At 56.6% G+C, this 12,881-nt stretch overlaps 1 protein-coding gene across 1 annotated transcript in view; it reads right to left on the bottom strand.

Annotated features, from left to right (window-relative positions):
• The window catches only part of AGBL1 (AGBL carboxypeptidase 1), a 508,639-nt gene that overhangs the window by 206,029 nt on the left and 289,729 nt on the right, over window positions 1-12,881 (bottom strand). Inside the window, exon 19 of the mRNA XM_012929213.3 lies at window positions 9,522-9,651. Within this exon, the coding sequence (XP_012784667.3) occupies window positions 9,522-9,651 (130 nt within the window). The remainder of the gene's footprint in view (window positions 1-9,521; window positions 9,652-12,881) is intronic.

The raw sequence follows: 12,881 nt of genomic DNA, 5'->3' as shown, positions 1-12,881 counted from the left end.
GATCTGTCTCTCTCCTCACACCCCTGTCTTCCCGAGACACAGAGCCTCAGCACCAGAGCCACCGCCCCTTCACCTCAAGCCTCCTACATGCCGGCTGCTACAGAGCACAGCTTTCAGCCAGTCGATCCTTCAGGCCATGAGATCCACCTCCAATGGCACAAGCCAATAAGTTAATCGTAGGCTGTGCACGCCTATCAGGGAAGTCAGCCAAATCCAGCATTAGGTCTGCCGCGTGGCAGCCCTGGAGCCCATTCGTACCCACAGTGTCCGGACTTTCCATGGTTGGCATGATCAAATCAGTGCGATTGTTTGGGCACACTGGCTGTTTCCTCCAGGGGCAACAGTGTGCTTGTCTGCTCAGATCACGCTGCTGTTTTATCCTCGCGGGAGAGTAGAGCCGAGGGGGCCCATGGTGCTGGGCTTCAGAGAAGCGCCTCTCTCCAAGCACCTGTCCCAGAGGAAGGGATCAAGGGTTCCTGAGCTGAGGAAGGGGAGCACCCCTGGCTGCAGTTCCCACCAGCTCGTGAAGCCCGAGTGACATCCTCACGAGCTCCCCAGAGCAATGGACTCAGATATGAATGCGCCCAGCACAGAGGAAGGGTTGCTGGGTACAGTGCTGCACTGAGCCCTGAATGCCCTATGACATAAGTAAGCTGGGCCGGGCCTGGGAATCTTATTTTCTGACAATTTTGCAAAAGATGCTGCTGTCCCTCACCCCAAGGCCACCCCAAGAAGCCCCGGCATGGAGAAACCAGTTGAAAACTCACTTGGGGAACCATCCCATCCTGATGCTTCGTCCACTCAGGCTCTCCGTGAATAAGCACCAATCATCCTCGTGGAAGGTATACCAAGTAAGACCGTGTCTCAGCAACAGAGTCCCAGTGAATCTAGAAGCCCCCCGAAGGCTGAGGGACAAGTGACATACCCTGCAGGGATGCGGCCAGCTGGCCTCTGGGACCCAGGGTTGAAACCCTGCTCTGCTTGCCTGTTGCTCTAATGATCCCCCTAAAAAGAAGTGCCTGTCAGTCATAGCAAACACACGGCCCTCACACGGCAGGGCGGGGGCACACTAATCATCTCGTTTTTTCTGGTGAGGAAGCTTTTTCTTTCCTCCTGGAGGATTCAATACTGTTATTAATTCACTCCCTGTGAAATTATATAGCAGGTAAGTGGCTCATGTGCTCCAGTGTCCACAGGTTAATCAATAGTCCTGTCCTGCTCTTTCATTAATTGATCCAGGAAATAATTTTCTAGAGGTCTGCTAAATTACAGGTGATTAAAATTTTAATATAAGGCCGTTGCCTCCAGAACAACAATAATGATGAGAGTGAATTCACCGAATGCTCACCAAATGGCAGATACGGGGCTAAAACTTACAACCGTGTGCAGTACTGCATGGACTGTGCTAAGAACCTACAGTTTCCATAAAGTCTGGGAGCTTAGACAGTGACAGCAGTGCTATTACCACCCCCTTCCTTCACAAGACCACACTTTCAGAAGATGCCTCAGCTATCCAGGTTTGCACTGCTAGCAGGCAAGTGGGCTGATCCAGGAGCCCCCCTTTGCCCAGACCCAGTGTGCTCCTAAATGCCCTTCAGGCATGAGCCATGGCTGGAGGGCAGCTCTGGACCTTGGGCACCAAGAAGAGATAGTGTGCACGCCACACTCTGGCCCAGGACCTTGGGAGGGTCTTGCGATGCCCACAACGACTCTGTACCAGAGTTTCGTGAGTCAGAGAGAGGGGGAGGCTGGAGTGCAGGGGATTTGCATCTGAGACAAGGGAAAGGCACGGACCCTGAGCCTGCCCCCCAAGGGCAGTGTGAACACAGCATGTGCCATCCCGGGGTGTGTGGGCACCAGCCAGCCTGGTGAAGTGCTTTCCAGTGTCTAAACCAGGAAAGGCCACACGGCCTGGTGCCTGAAACAGGAGGGCCTGGTCACAGCCACAGATACAAGGACATGGGTAGGGAAAGGAAGCTATGGGAGATCAGAAGCAAACTCTGCAGGAGCCGAGGACAGACACACTCAGAGGCCGCAGGAGGAAGAAACCAAGAGGAACACCTGGATGGTGCTCTTCCCCAAGGCCCGGGGCGTCGGGAAAGGCGCAGACTACAGGCCTGTCTGATGCCACCCGGCTTCCCCTTGAACCGCCAGCCCTTCACTGGACCCATGCTGGCCCTACTCCTTCCTCAGCAGAGCAGGCCACACGGACTGGGATGCGATTAGGAAACCAGCCATGTATACCCTGGACTTTGGCCTGACACACTAACATGGGCTCTTGGGCTTCTTGCTCAACAAGTCAGCTGAACAGCGCCACGCTGCCATCCTCCCCACACACCTCCCTCCCTCAGTCCCACCCACGACCCTCTGCAATCTCTTCAGGCCCCTGGTTCAAGAGCTCACTGCCCATGCCACTTCTCACACTCGCCCTTCCACTGCCCTGCCACTCCCCACTGCTCAATCTTCCCCCAACACTGTTCCCAGTACTGCTCTGCAGCTCGGAACTGCTGTGTTCTCCATTTCCCAGCAGCTGGACTTCTGAATTATTTACGTCACTGCCACAGGACAGTGAGGACGAGGCTGGAGTGGCAGAGAGACAAGCTCTGGAGAAGGTATTGACAACCCCAAATGGCCATTCTTCCTTATACGCTAACCTGGGGAGCCCGGCCAACACGGGATACTGCAGGTGACATCCAGCGCCTGGGCCTGTGTGGCATGGTGACTTCATCACTAGCCTGCCAAGGGTCCAGGGTTCCACAGAACCATTCCCAACCTTGTTCTGTTCCTGCTGATGCCCCACAGCCCTCCCTGGGTGTCCACAGGGAAGTGGGACCAGGAATGTGCAGACACGAATGACCCCACCACACACACCCTTCCTGTGACGTAACATGACCCACTCCCGTAATCATTTCATCATGTCTAGAAGACTCGTAACACCCAACAGCAGGCACGTGCCCTGGACATGGTGGCTATGCTGGACTGTTCAGGGAACAGTGCCAAGGAGAGGTGTTGGTAATGGTGAGGTACCCATGCGATGCTCTGCAAACACTTCCAGTCCAAGGTCAGCCAGGTCTGCACATGCAGAGGCCAGCACTCCCCCAGTGCATGGTTCTCCTGCGCTGTCAGCATCCTGGCCCAGGACTGCAGTCAACAACAGGGGCCGCATGCAGAGCCGACACCCCTGACCAGCTAAGAGGACATTGTTTGATCTGCTCCCGTTGCAAAAATGAGAGCCTTTCACTCAAATTGGGCCATTAGAGGCCAAGGTTACAGCACACCCTAAAAAGCAGGCTTTCTGTAAAGACCTGCTTTGCTCCTTCCCAGCGGCAGTCAGCAGGGTGGGCACGTGGCCGACTTCTGCGGCGATTCCCCCAGGGGCCAGGACACAGGAGAAGGCTGTGTGCCCTGCTGTGTTTGTCCTGATCCTCCACCCTTCTCACTGCACGGAGAGACCACCTCGAGCAGCACAGCACACTGGCCTTGTTGCCTTCTGACACATCAGAGCCCCCCTTCCCACCTGCTGCAGGCCGTCACACGCTTAGCTTGTTCATAAACGCACAGTGCATGTGGACTGCCAGGAAAGAGGCACTGTCTGCACACACTCCCCAAGGGCGCAACGCCACTTGCCGTGATGCCCTCTCTCCCAGTCTGGCTCCTGGAGCTTTCCACAATCAGACATTCAAAGCCCCTATTCAGCGCTGATGAAGAGCTATGCAGCCAGGCTGCTCCTCAGCGAAGGGCCGGGCTCGGCTGAGGCCCTGCGGCTGCTTCCTGTTCCTGAGTCCAGCCTTGTCTGCGGGCAGGAAGGTAAGCCCAAGAGTGGGCACCAGGGCATGGAGTCCCCGGCAGGCACCCCTGAAGCCACAACCACCCCTCCCCAGCTATCCACATGAAGGACATTGTCACAGTGATGACCTGGCCACCACCCCTGCAGCGTGGCAGGCTGGACAGGCCTCTGCTCCTACCCCAGTTTCAGGCTGCAGCACTTGGGGTGAGGGCACCCCCCAACCCCCACCACGCCCAGGACTTCAACAGAACGGGGAGCCCCTAATCATGTCCCAAGTTGTCTGGCACACCCTTGGGGTGGGATGGGTCCTGACCCACCAGCCTTCCTGCTCTGTGCATGCCACGAGGTTGGCCTCAGAGCTGCCCTTGCTTCCTCATTTTACCCCAAGGCCAAGTGCTGGTGGTCATTTTTCCCGCTCGCCTGTCTTTCCAGACTGGAGCATCGAGCCTCGTGTCTGAGGGCCTTGGTGGGAACCACGGCTGCCTTGTGCTACCGGGCCCTTGGCTGTAACCACAGTGCCTAGCTCCACCTGCTCAGCCAGTTCCCTCGGACACCCTTCTGAGGACACATCTGAGGACAGCCCTGGAGCCCACGGAAGGAGCCGGTCCTCACACCACCTTCTGTGGCTTCCTCTGCTTGGCTCCCGGCCCCCCAGCCAGAGAAGGGGCTCAGGACAAGCCAGCTCCTCCACTCACTCCAACTACCCTCCCTGGACAGTTCTGCCGAAGCTGTAGGAAAACCTGACCGAGGCAGTGGCGCCCCACTGTCCCTCCCTGCCCCATGCTGACCTTCCCCCATTCCAAGAGGAAGGAAGGCGGATGCGGCAAGCTGCTCGAGGAATCGAACACAGGGTGCTGGGCCTCCAGCCCAAGGCCCAGGGGGGCTCCTGGAAGGACCCAGGGAACTGACGAAGCACTCTTCACTTCTCCCAGGGGTGCCCCCAGGAGCTTCGGCAACCACCCAGATGGAGACAGTCTCTATGGGCCAGCAGCCCTCCTGATGCCACAAGAGGGGTCCCACGCTAAATAATAATAATAAAGTGGAATCTGACTGAGCTGCCTCCGGCCAGAGACCCAGTGGGCACCTTGCCCCCTGACCGTGGCCGCCAGCAGGGGGTGCATTTCTCCTGCAGTAGCACAGCTGCGGATTTAATGATGCTAGCGTGAATCAGTGAAACAAGTTAGACTGTTAAGGACAAAAGCCCATCTAGCCCGTCCTGCGTCACTTCTGAGGGGTCACCTGCAGAGAACAGCACTGTCCAAGTACACGTGGCCCCGGGGACGGAATTTAGGAGGGGACACTGTCCCTTTCACACTTCTAAAGAGACTGATTAGCAGAAACACAGGCCTGGGAGACAAAACAAGACCAAGAAAACCATTTCAGGAGCAAAAATTCCCATTCCACAGCGTCCAGGAGAGACAGGACTGCGCTCGGCATGCCCTCCTCTGGCGGGAGGTGGCGACTCTGTGCCAGCTGTAAACGGTAATAAATGAGCCCATGAGCGTGCACTGGGAGCCCTTCACCAACACACACCTGCTCATCCAGCAGGAGCCTGGGGACCCCACATCAATCCGTGTCCAGGGTCCAAAGCTCCAGCCCCTGGACATGGACCAAGGAACAGGTGAGCTGCTGCTCCGGGCCCCTCAGTGCTGTCTTGGCTATCCTTCCCTGGGGCCTCAGCCCTGACCTCCTGCCACCGGGAACACCACAAAGAGGCAGACACGCCACCCCGGCCCCTCCACGCCTCCTCCTGCCCCTCTCACTGGTGAAGCCTTGCACAGGTGCCTGACGTACACTCCCGATGCAGGTCAGCCTCACGGGCCGGCCTCTGTCCGTACACTGCATGGTAAGCCTCTGGCTTATGGATCTCTCATTTTCTGTGTTGGGGTACATCCATGCCTTGGTGGGAAGCACATTCAGCAAGTGGGCTGGGAGTAACTCCCCCCTCAGGTTGTAGATCCGTTTGGTTGTCTTAATACCCTCCTTCACAGTTGCCTATCCTGACCTTGAACTTCACGGAGACACAGAGGATACCCTTGTGAGTGCCCAGATTCACTCACACAACACAGCATTTCTCAAAGCCACTCGTCACTGGGTGCAACCGTGGTTCGCTGAGGTTGTGAAAGCGAAGGGAGACTCCCAGCCGTGCCCCCTCGGCACCTCTCAGCGTCAGGCTCCACAACCCTGAGAGGAGGAGGCTCAGCCCTTGTCTGGGCTTCAGCCACACCTGGCTTCCTCGCAGGTCTGACTCCACTCTGTACCAAAGGGAACGGTGTGTGTCTCAAATAAAATGACCATTTTAAAAATGCTCTTTGTGTCCCTGGCACCAAGAATACCTACTGTGTGCACATACCGGGTAAACAGGCCAGTAGATGACTGCCCAAAGGTGAGGGTGCCTGGGAATGTAAGTGGATGGTCAGATGGGCAGATGGGTGGGTGGGTAGCTGGGAGGATGATGGGTGGACTAGTGTGTGGTGGGTGAATGGGTGGAAGCAGGTGGGTGAATGGGTGGAAGCAGGTGGGTGAATTGGCAGGCGTATAGATGGGTGGAGTATGGACGGGTAGGTGGGTGGATGGATGGGTGTGTGGGTGGGTGAGTGGGTGGTAGATGGTGGGTGGTGGGTGTGTGGGTAGATGGGTGCGTGGGTGGATGGGCATGTGGGTGTGCGAGTGGGGGAGTATGGGTGGGTAGTGGATGGTGGGTGTGTGGGTGCAAGGCTGTGAGGGTGGACAGCTTGTGGGTAGATGGGTAGGTGTGTGAGTGGGTGGTGGATGGTGGGTATGTGGGTGGATGGGTGCTTGGGTGTGTGAGTGGGGAAGTGTAGGTTGGTGGTGGATGGTGGATGTGTGGGTGGATGGGTGTGTGGCTGTTTGTGTGGCCGTGCGGGTTGTGGTTGTGTGGCGGATGGGTGCATGGATGGACTGGAGAGGCAGCATGGGAATGCTGCTCTGTGGCCCCTAGCTGAGTGTCTCTTCTGGTCTTGAGCAATCGCCTGCAGCCACTGCACACTGTCCCTCATCCCCCCACATTCCCATCAGTGCCGGGAACATAGGTTACTCCATGCATGCCCTGAGAGCAGCCAGAGCAGCTGAGACCTGCACCCGCCGTGTGTGAGGCTGAGCAGAGCCTCCCCGGTGCTGGCCGGGACCACAGTGGGTGGCAGCGCCTCTGCGGGCCCGCAGGAGACTGCTGAGCTACGGCTGTGCAGGCGCCTGGCTGTGCCCGCCGGAGAGCTTTGTAACACTGTGAGTAGCATTTAGCACTCAGCTGCTTCTCACCCACCTCTCAGATGGTCCCAGCAGGGAGTGAGTCTGTGGCTGTCATGTTTGTAGCTAATTAATGTTTATTTATATTTTTAAACAAGGCTTTCACCTGTCACACTTTAAAATAAATGTTCTGCTCTTCAATTAGAGATTGTCAGAGCACAGAGGAGTCCTGTTTTTGCAGGGAGCAGAATGTGTGTGAGTTCAGATGTGTGTGAGCTGGGAGGAGTTCTTTCCCACCGTTGGATAAAGACGCTCCCCTCCCAGGCATTACCCAGGATCCCCAGAGGGCAGATAGCAGATAACAGAGCATCTTGCGGCCATGAACACACTGGACACTGACCCCTGCAGGACCAGGACTGTGAGGCAGAAAACCCATACTGTGTTGCCAGTGAAATGCCAAGTTGACTTCCTGCACTTGGAGTATGCAAATCCTGCACACTTGCAAGACACCTGCCGTCCTCCCTGGACTCCGAGAGCTGGCCTTACACCGGTGCACTATTCCGCTGGGTTAGAGGATCTTCACCCAGGGCCTGGGCCATATGGGTGATGGGTCCTGGCTGACCCCTGGAACCCCAGTAGAAACCCTGGGCCCCGACTGTGGCGAACCTCTCAGGCTGGCAATGGGCCACTGCTGGCAGATTCAGCTCTGCCCAGCCACCTCTGGGGAGGACTCCCCCGTGCCTGGTTGCTCCTGGACCTGCCACACACCTTTCCCTCTGTGACTCCTACCCAGAGCCCCTCACTATAAGGAGCTGCAGCGGCTGCTATTGAGCTCTGTGATGCTTTCTAGGAGCCACTGAGACTGGGGACGGTCTTGGGGACTCTCAAATGTCAAGAGCGATCGAGTGGTAGGACTGCAGCGTGGAAGACAGAGGACAGAATTCAGATCCTGGAAGGACACGCCAGGGTGACCTCTGACAAAATGCTGGGCCTCTTCAGCACACTCTTCTTGTAGAGATCTGTATTATTCCTTTGGAAGGCATAGCTATGGGGCCAGTGCGGTGGCCCAACAGGCTAGTCCTCAGCTGCAAGTGCCAACATTTCATGTTCTAGTCTGGGCTGCTCCACTTCTGATGCAGCTCCCTGCTATTGGCCTGGGAAGGCAGCAGAGGACGGTCCAATGTGGACAGACAGAAGCTTTACCTGCTATGTCAGCATGCCAGCCGAGCCAGCATTTCTTCTGAGATTAAATAAGAGCGTGTTATGTGTTCATCCATTGTCAACAGACAGTCACTGCATGCGTCACTGTTGTGCTCACACAGTGATGATGTTCAGAAAGTATTCATGGTGGGAATGACCGAGTTGGCCAATTCTGCCAGCTTCTCGACCAAGGACTCTAAATGTGGACACTCTGCAGATGGGCGTGTTCACAGTTTGCAGTCAGGAAATGAGCATTTTCACGGCTACTTGGCTGCCTTGCCTCTTCTTATCTGGAGCCCAGGCCTCTGGTTTCTCAGGGTCTGCTTTCCATCACTCCCATGGCGCTGTGGCTCAGGAGAAAATCCCAGACACGCTAGCACCTTGCAATGTGACGCAGCCCTCTGAGAACAGGGCAAACACAGACACCTACACTATTTCATGGGTGTGAGCATTTCTTTCTTGCCCAGTAACTGAAAAGCCAGAAAAATAAAGACCAAGAAAATGGGATGAACGACAAATTCTCTCCCAGTTCCCAGCAATGTGTGCTGAACTTGAGGTCGGCCCCTGTAGCACCCACTGCGTCCACAGCACACCGTGTCGAGGCGATGACCTGCGTGCCTGTGAGGAAGCCTTCTGGGAGACCCAGCATTGTGCAGGATGAAGCCACAGCAAGGACCTGGTGCCCCGAGGTGGCCAGTGCACCAAATGGCACAGCTCCCACCATAGGGGCATCCGAGAAGGACGCACGGCGGGGGGATGGTGGGATGAATGGGAGGCAGTCTCAAACGGAGAACAGGAAAAGTGGTCTGCTCCCCCGTACAGACCGAGTGAGTGCCTGGGCCTCAAACCTCACAGTTCTGGAAACGGAGCCACACGACATGTGGCCCACCCAGTCTGGGCCCCGGGCTGCCTTTCTGTACAAATATTCCTTTATTTTATTTGAGAGGCAGGGTAGAAAAAGAAAGAAAGACAGAGAGAGAGAGAAATATGCCTTCCACTTGCTCACTTCCCAAACACCTGCAGTAGGTACGGCTACACCATGCCAAAGCCAGCAACTCCATCACTCCATCCAGGCCTTCCAAGCAGGTGGGAGGGACCCAGGCCCTTGCAGCCCCCTTCTTACTCCCTCCATGGGTTCTGCTCGAACAGGAAGCTGGAGCCAGAATTCAGAAACCCAAGCATGGGATGCCAGATGTGCATGCACCAACCTCTTCCCCCATCAGCTGGTTTGCTTTCCTAGTCAGAAAACACCGTCCCCACCCCACCTCACCTGCCCACCCCCAGAGGGAACAAGGAAGTAGCCGGGAGGTAGAGGGCAGCAACTTACCACGGGCCTGCGGCCAATGCTGGTCAGATAGTGGAGGAGGCCTTTGGTGTGGTAGATGGTGGGCTGGAACTGCATGCTGGGCGCAAGCCACTGCCTGTTCAAGTCCTCCCCTCTCAGTGAGCACCTGTGACTGCAGCAGACAAACAAACACTTAGAAGGAAGGGGCCGCTGGGGCAGACAGCTCGACACAACAGATGAACGAGCCCGTATTCCTCGGACTTCGGTCGGGTTGGTGTCAGTGCCCACAAGCTGCAGACCCAGCCTTGAGGCTCCCACAGCATTGCGATCACTCACAGTCCCAACAGGAACCAGCAACGTGGCTGACTTCACAGTGCACTGCTGGCGTTCCAGAACCAAGTCTGCGAAACATCGGCCGCCGTCACAGACATCCACGGAGAAAATTCAATGTTTCTCCAGGCTCTGGGCCCTTCAAACCTCTAAATAACTCATCGGAGCCCAATCCATCACACAGGGCGTGTTGCATGTGATATTTCCAGCTGGCCCAGTCCTTGGTAAGCTAGATATTATTACACCGCACCGAGGAGACCAGGGCTTAGGAACAACTGCATGCATGACCCACAAGCTCACAGCTGGCAGCCTGCCTTTCTGCTTCATCTGCTTGCCCTCACACTCACGTCCAGCTCCTAGCACACTACTGCCACCCCTGGCACAGTCGACAGCCAGGGCCTGTCACTTCCCTAAAAACCAGAGCATGAAGAGTCACAGCTCAACAAGGCCAGTACCACATACGCCCTCATTTGGGGATGGGACATGTTTGCCCCGAAAAGCACCAGGCTGAGTTGCAAAGGGGGCCCGGCTAAAGGCCACGTACCAAGCAAGGGAATGCAGCGTCCCGGGCGTCCTAGAGGCCTGTTCCTTCCCCACCCCACCCCACCCTGCCAGCCGCTGCCACCCTCCTTGCATGTCCCTCCACAGCTTGCACCTATGCCCACATGGTTAGCTCTCAGGGACCACCCCTGATTTCCCAGATTCACTGAGGTGCCCGCAGTGGATACCTGGTCAAACCCTTTGGAGCGGTCTTACTGATGCTTCGCGCTCTCCCTAGGTTAACAGAGCATTTCCTGGGGCTAAGGCAGCTTCATGGTCACCAGGAAAATCCCAGGTGCTAGAGTGTCAGTCATCCAGAAATCTCCAGACACAAGTGCAGAATCACACAGGCTCCCGTGCCTCCCACAAACCACCGTGTTTCCACTCCGCCTGGGAGGTGGAGGCAGGCTGCCCACCTCCCCCGTCTGCACGTTCCCGAATTATCTCTAAGCACCAGCTTCCTGCTGCTCGTCAGCCTTCCTTGCAGATCGCGGGGAGCGGGACATCTTGAGAGTAATCATTTATCCCTGATTTCACCATTCAAATATTTTGACTTAGAAATGCTAGGTTTTCTGCGTCTTCCTCTGCGGCTTTTAGTTCTTTTCCTGCTTCCTGTTTTTCCTCTCGCGTCAACTTTGTGGTGACAATGACACCTAGAAACACGGCTCTGTGCTTGCCTGGCGACCAGGGAGGAAGAGGGTACAGCGACGTAGGGATCCCCAGAATACAGGAAGGGGGCACAGCGATGGAGGGTCCCCCAGCACGGGGAAATACATTCAGGCGCAAGTCCCCAGGACTTGCTTCATGGTGATTCTCCCCACCCTGATTCGCTCCTCCAAACACAGGAAGGACTTGTGTTTTCCTGGTCAGGTTGATCACAATCAGATCAGCCAAGACCCTTTGAAAGCCTTCATGTTTGTGCAAATGCAAATGCAACTATGCTACGTGTCCAGGTGTAAGTAATTCTGTATCCATTCTCTCCACAGCATCCCTCTCTGTGCCCTGCGCGCCAGGGACACCAGGGTCAGTGTCCACGGCGCCTGTCCCCGCGCCCCAGAGACCCCAGGGTCAGTGTCCACGGCGCCTGTCCCCGCGCCCCAGGGACACCAGGGTCAGTGTCCACGGCGCCTGACCCCAAGCCCCAGGGACCCCGGGGTCAGTGTCCACGGCGCCTGTCCCCGCACCTCAGAGACCCCGGGGTCAGTGTCCACGGTGCCTGACCCCAAGCCCCAGGGACACCAGGGTCAGTGTCCACGGCGCCTGATCCCAAGCCCCAGGGACCCCAGGGTCAGTGTCCACGGCGCCTGTCCCCGCACCTCAAAGACCCCGGGGTCAGTGTCCACGGCGCCTGACCCCAAGCTCCAGGGACACCAGGGTCAGTGTCCACGGCGTCTGTCCCCGCACCTCAGAGACCCCGGGGTCAGTGTCCACAGCGCCTGTCCCTGTATCCCAAAGACAGCTCCCCAGAGATAATCAAGCAATAAACAGAGTTTATTGTGATAGAGACCGGCTCCCAGCTTTGTCACCATGTGTGGGATTTGACGCATCTTCATGCTACAGGTCCTCAAGCTCCAGGTTTGACCCCAAACGGTCTGACACAGGATGCAGGTGTCTCCACCAATGCCACCATGCTCTCTGGAGGCCAGGTTCAAGTCAGCTGACCTTGGCATGTCTGACAGTGAGATGCCAGGGCAGAACGGAAGGAGTTTCCCCTCAGAGGAAAACACGAAGGGACCTTAAATAGATGCCACCCCTGGAATGCAGGGCATCCGTCACCTGGAAAGGCTGGCTGGCATGGAATCTGTGCACACGTGAGGAGGCCCCGAGGCCAGGGCAGCTCCATGGCCTGGATGACACAGAGGCTCTCCCGGGGCCACACAGGTCTGGGGGGCTGTGTCTGTGTGTGCATGTGTGTGGATGTGCCTGTATGTGTCCATGTGTGGATGTATTGTATGTACATGTGTGTGGATATGTCTGTGTGTATATGTGTGTGAGTATATACACATGTATGTACATGTTTGTATCTGTATGCATGTAACTGTGTGTGCATGTGTGTGGGTGTGTCTGTGTGCATGTGTGTATGTACGTAACTGTGTGCATGTATGTGTAGTTGTGTATGGATCTGTGTGTGCACGTGTCTGTGTGCATGTATGTGTGTGTATGCAGTTGTGTGTGGATGTGTCTGTGTGTGTATGTAGCTGTGTATGCACGTGTATGGTGTGTCTGTGTGTGCGTGTGCCTGCTGGGTGCTGACCTAGGAGCATCTGCAGGGCCTCCAGCTCTTTCCCTGAGAGCTGATGACTAGGGCTCACACCACAGCTCCCTAGAGCACTTTTCTGGTTAAAGCAAGCCGGCTGGCCCCTCCCCAGCTCCAGCAGGCGCCCCTGCGTTCGCACCCCAGGTTCTGTGAGCACGTGATGATGAAGGCGAGCCGCCTGCTGTCCGCGCGGCGTCGCAGAGATGACAGCTGCTCGCTCTGCACAGATGGACCGCACGGGCGGCTGGCGACAAGCTCAGGGCTGTAATTTCCGA

The sequence above is a fragment of the Ochotona princeps genome, chromosome 6, assembly GCF_030435755.1.
Source record: "Ochotona princeps isolate mOchPri1 chromosome 6, mOchPri1.hap1, whole genome shotgun sequence".
Taxonomy (NCBI): domain Eukaryota; kingdom Metazoa; phylum Chordata; class Mammalia; order Lagomorpha; family Ochotonidae; genus Ochotona; species Ochotona princeps.
Note: the sequence above shows the minus strand (reverse complement) of the source record. Positions and strands in the feature narration are given on the sequence as shown.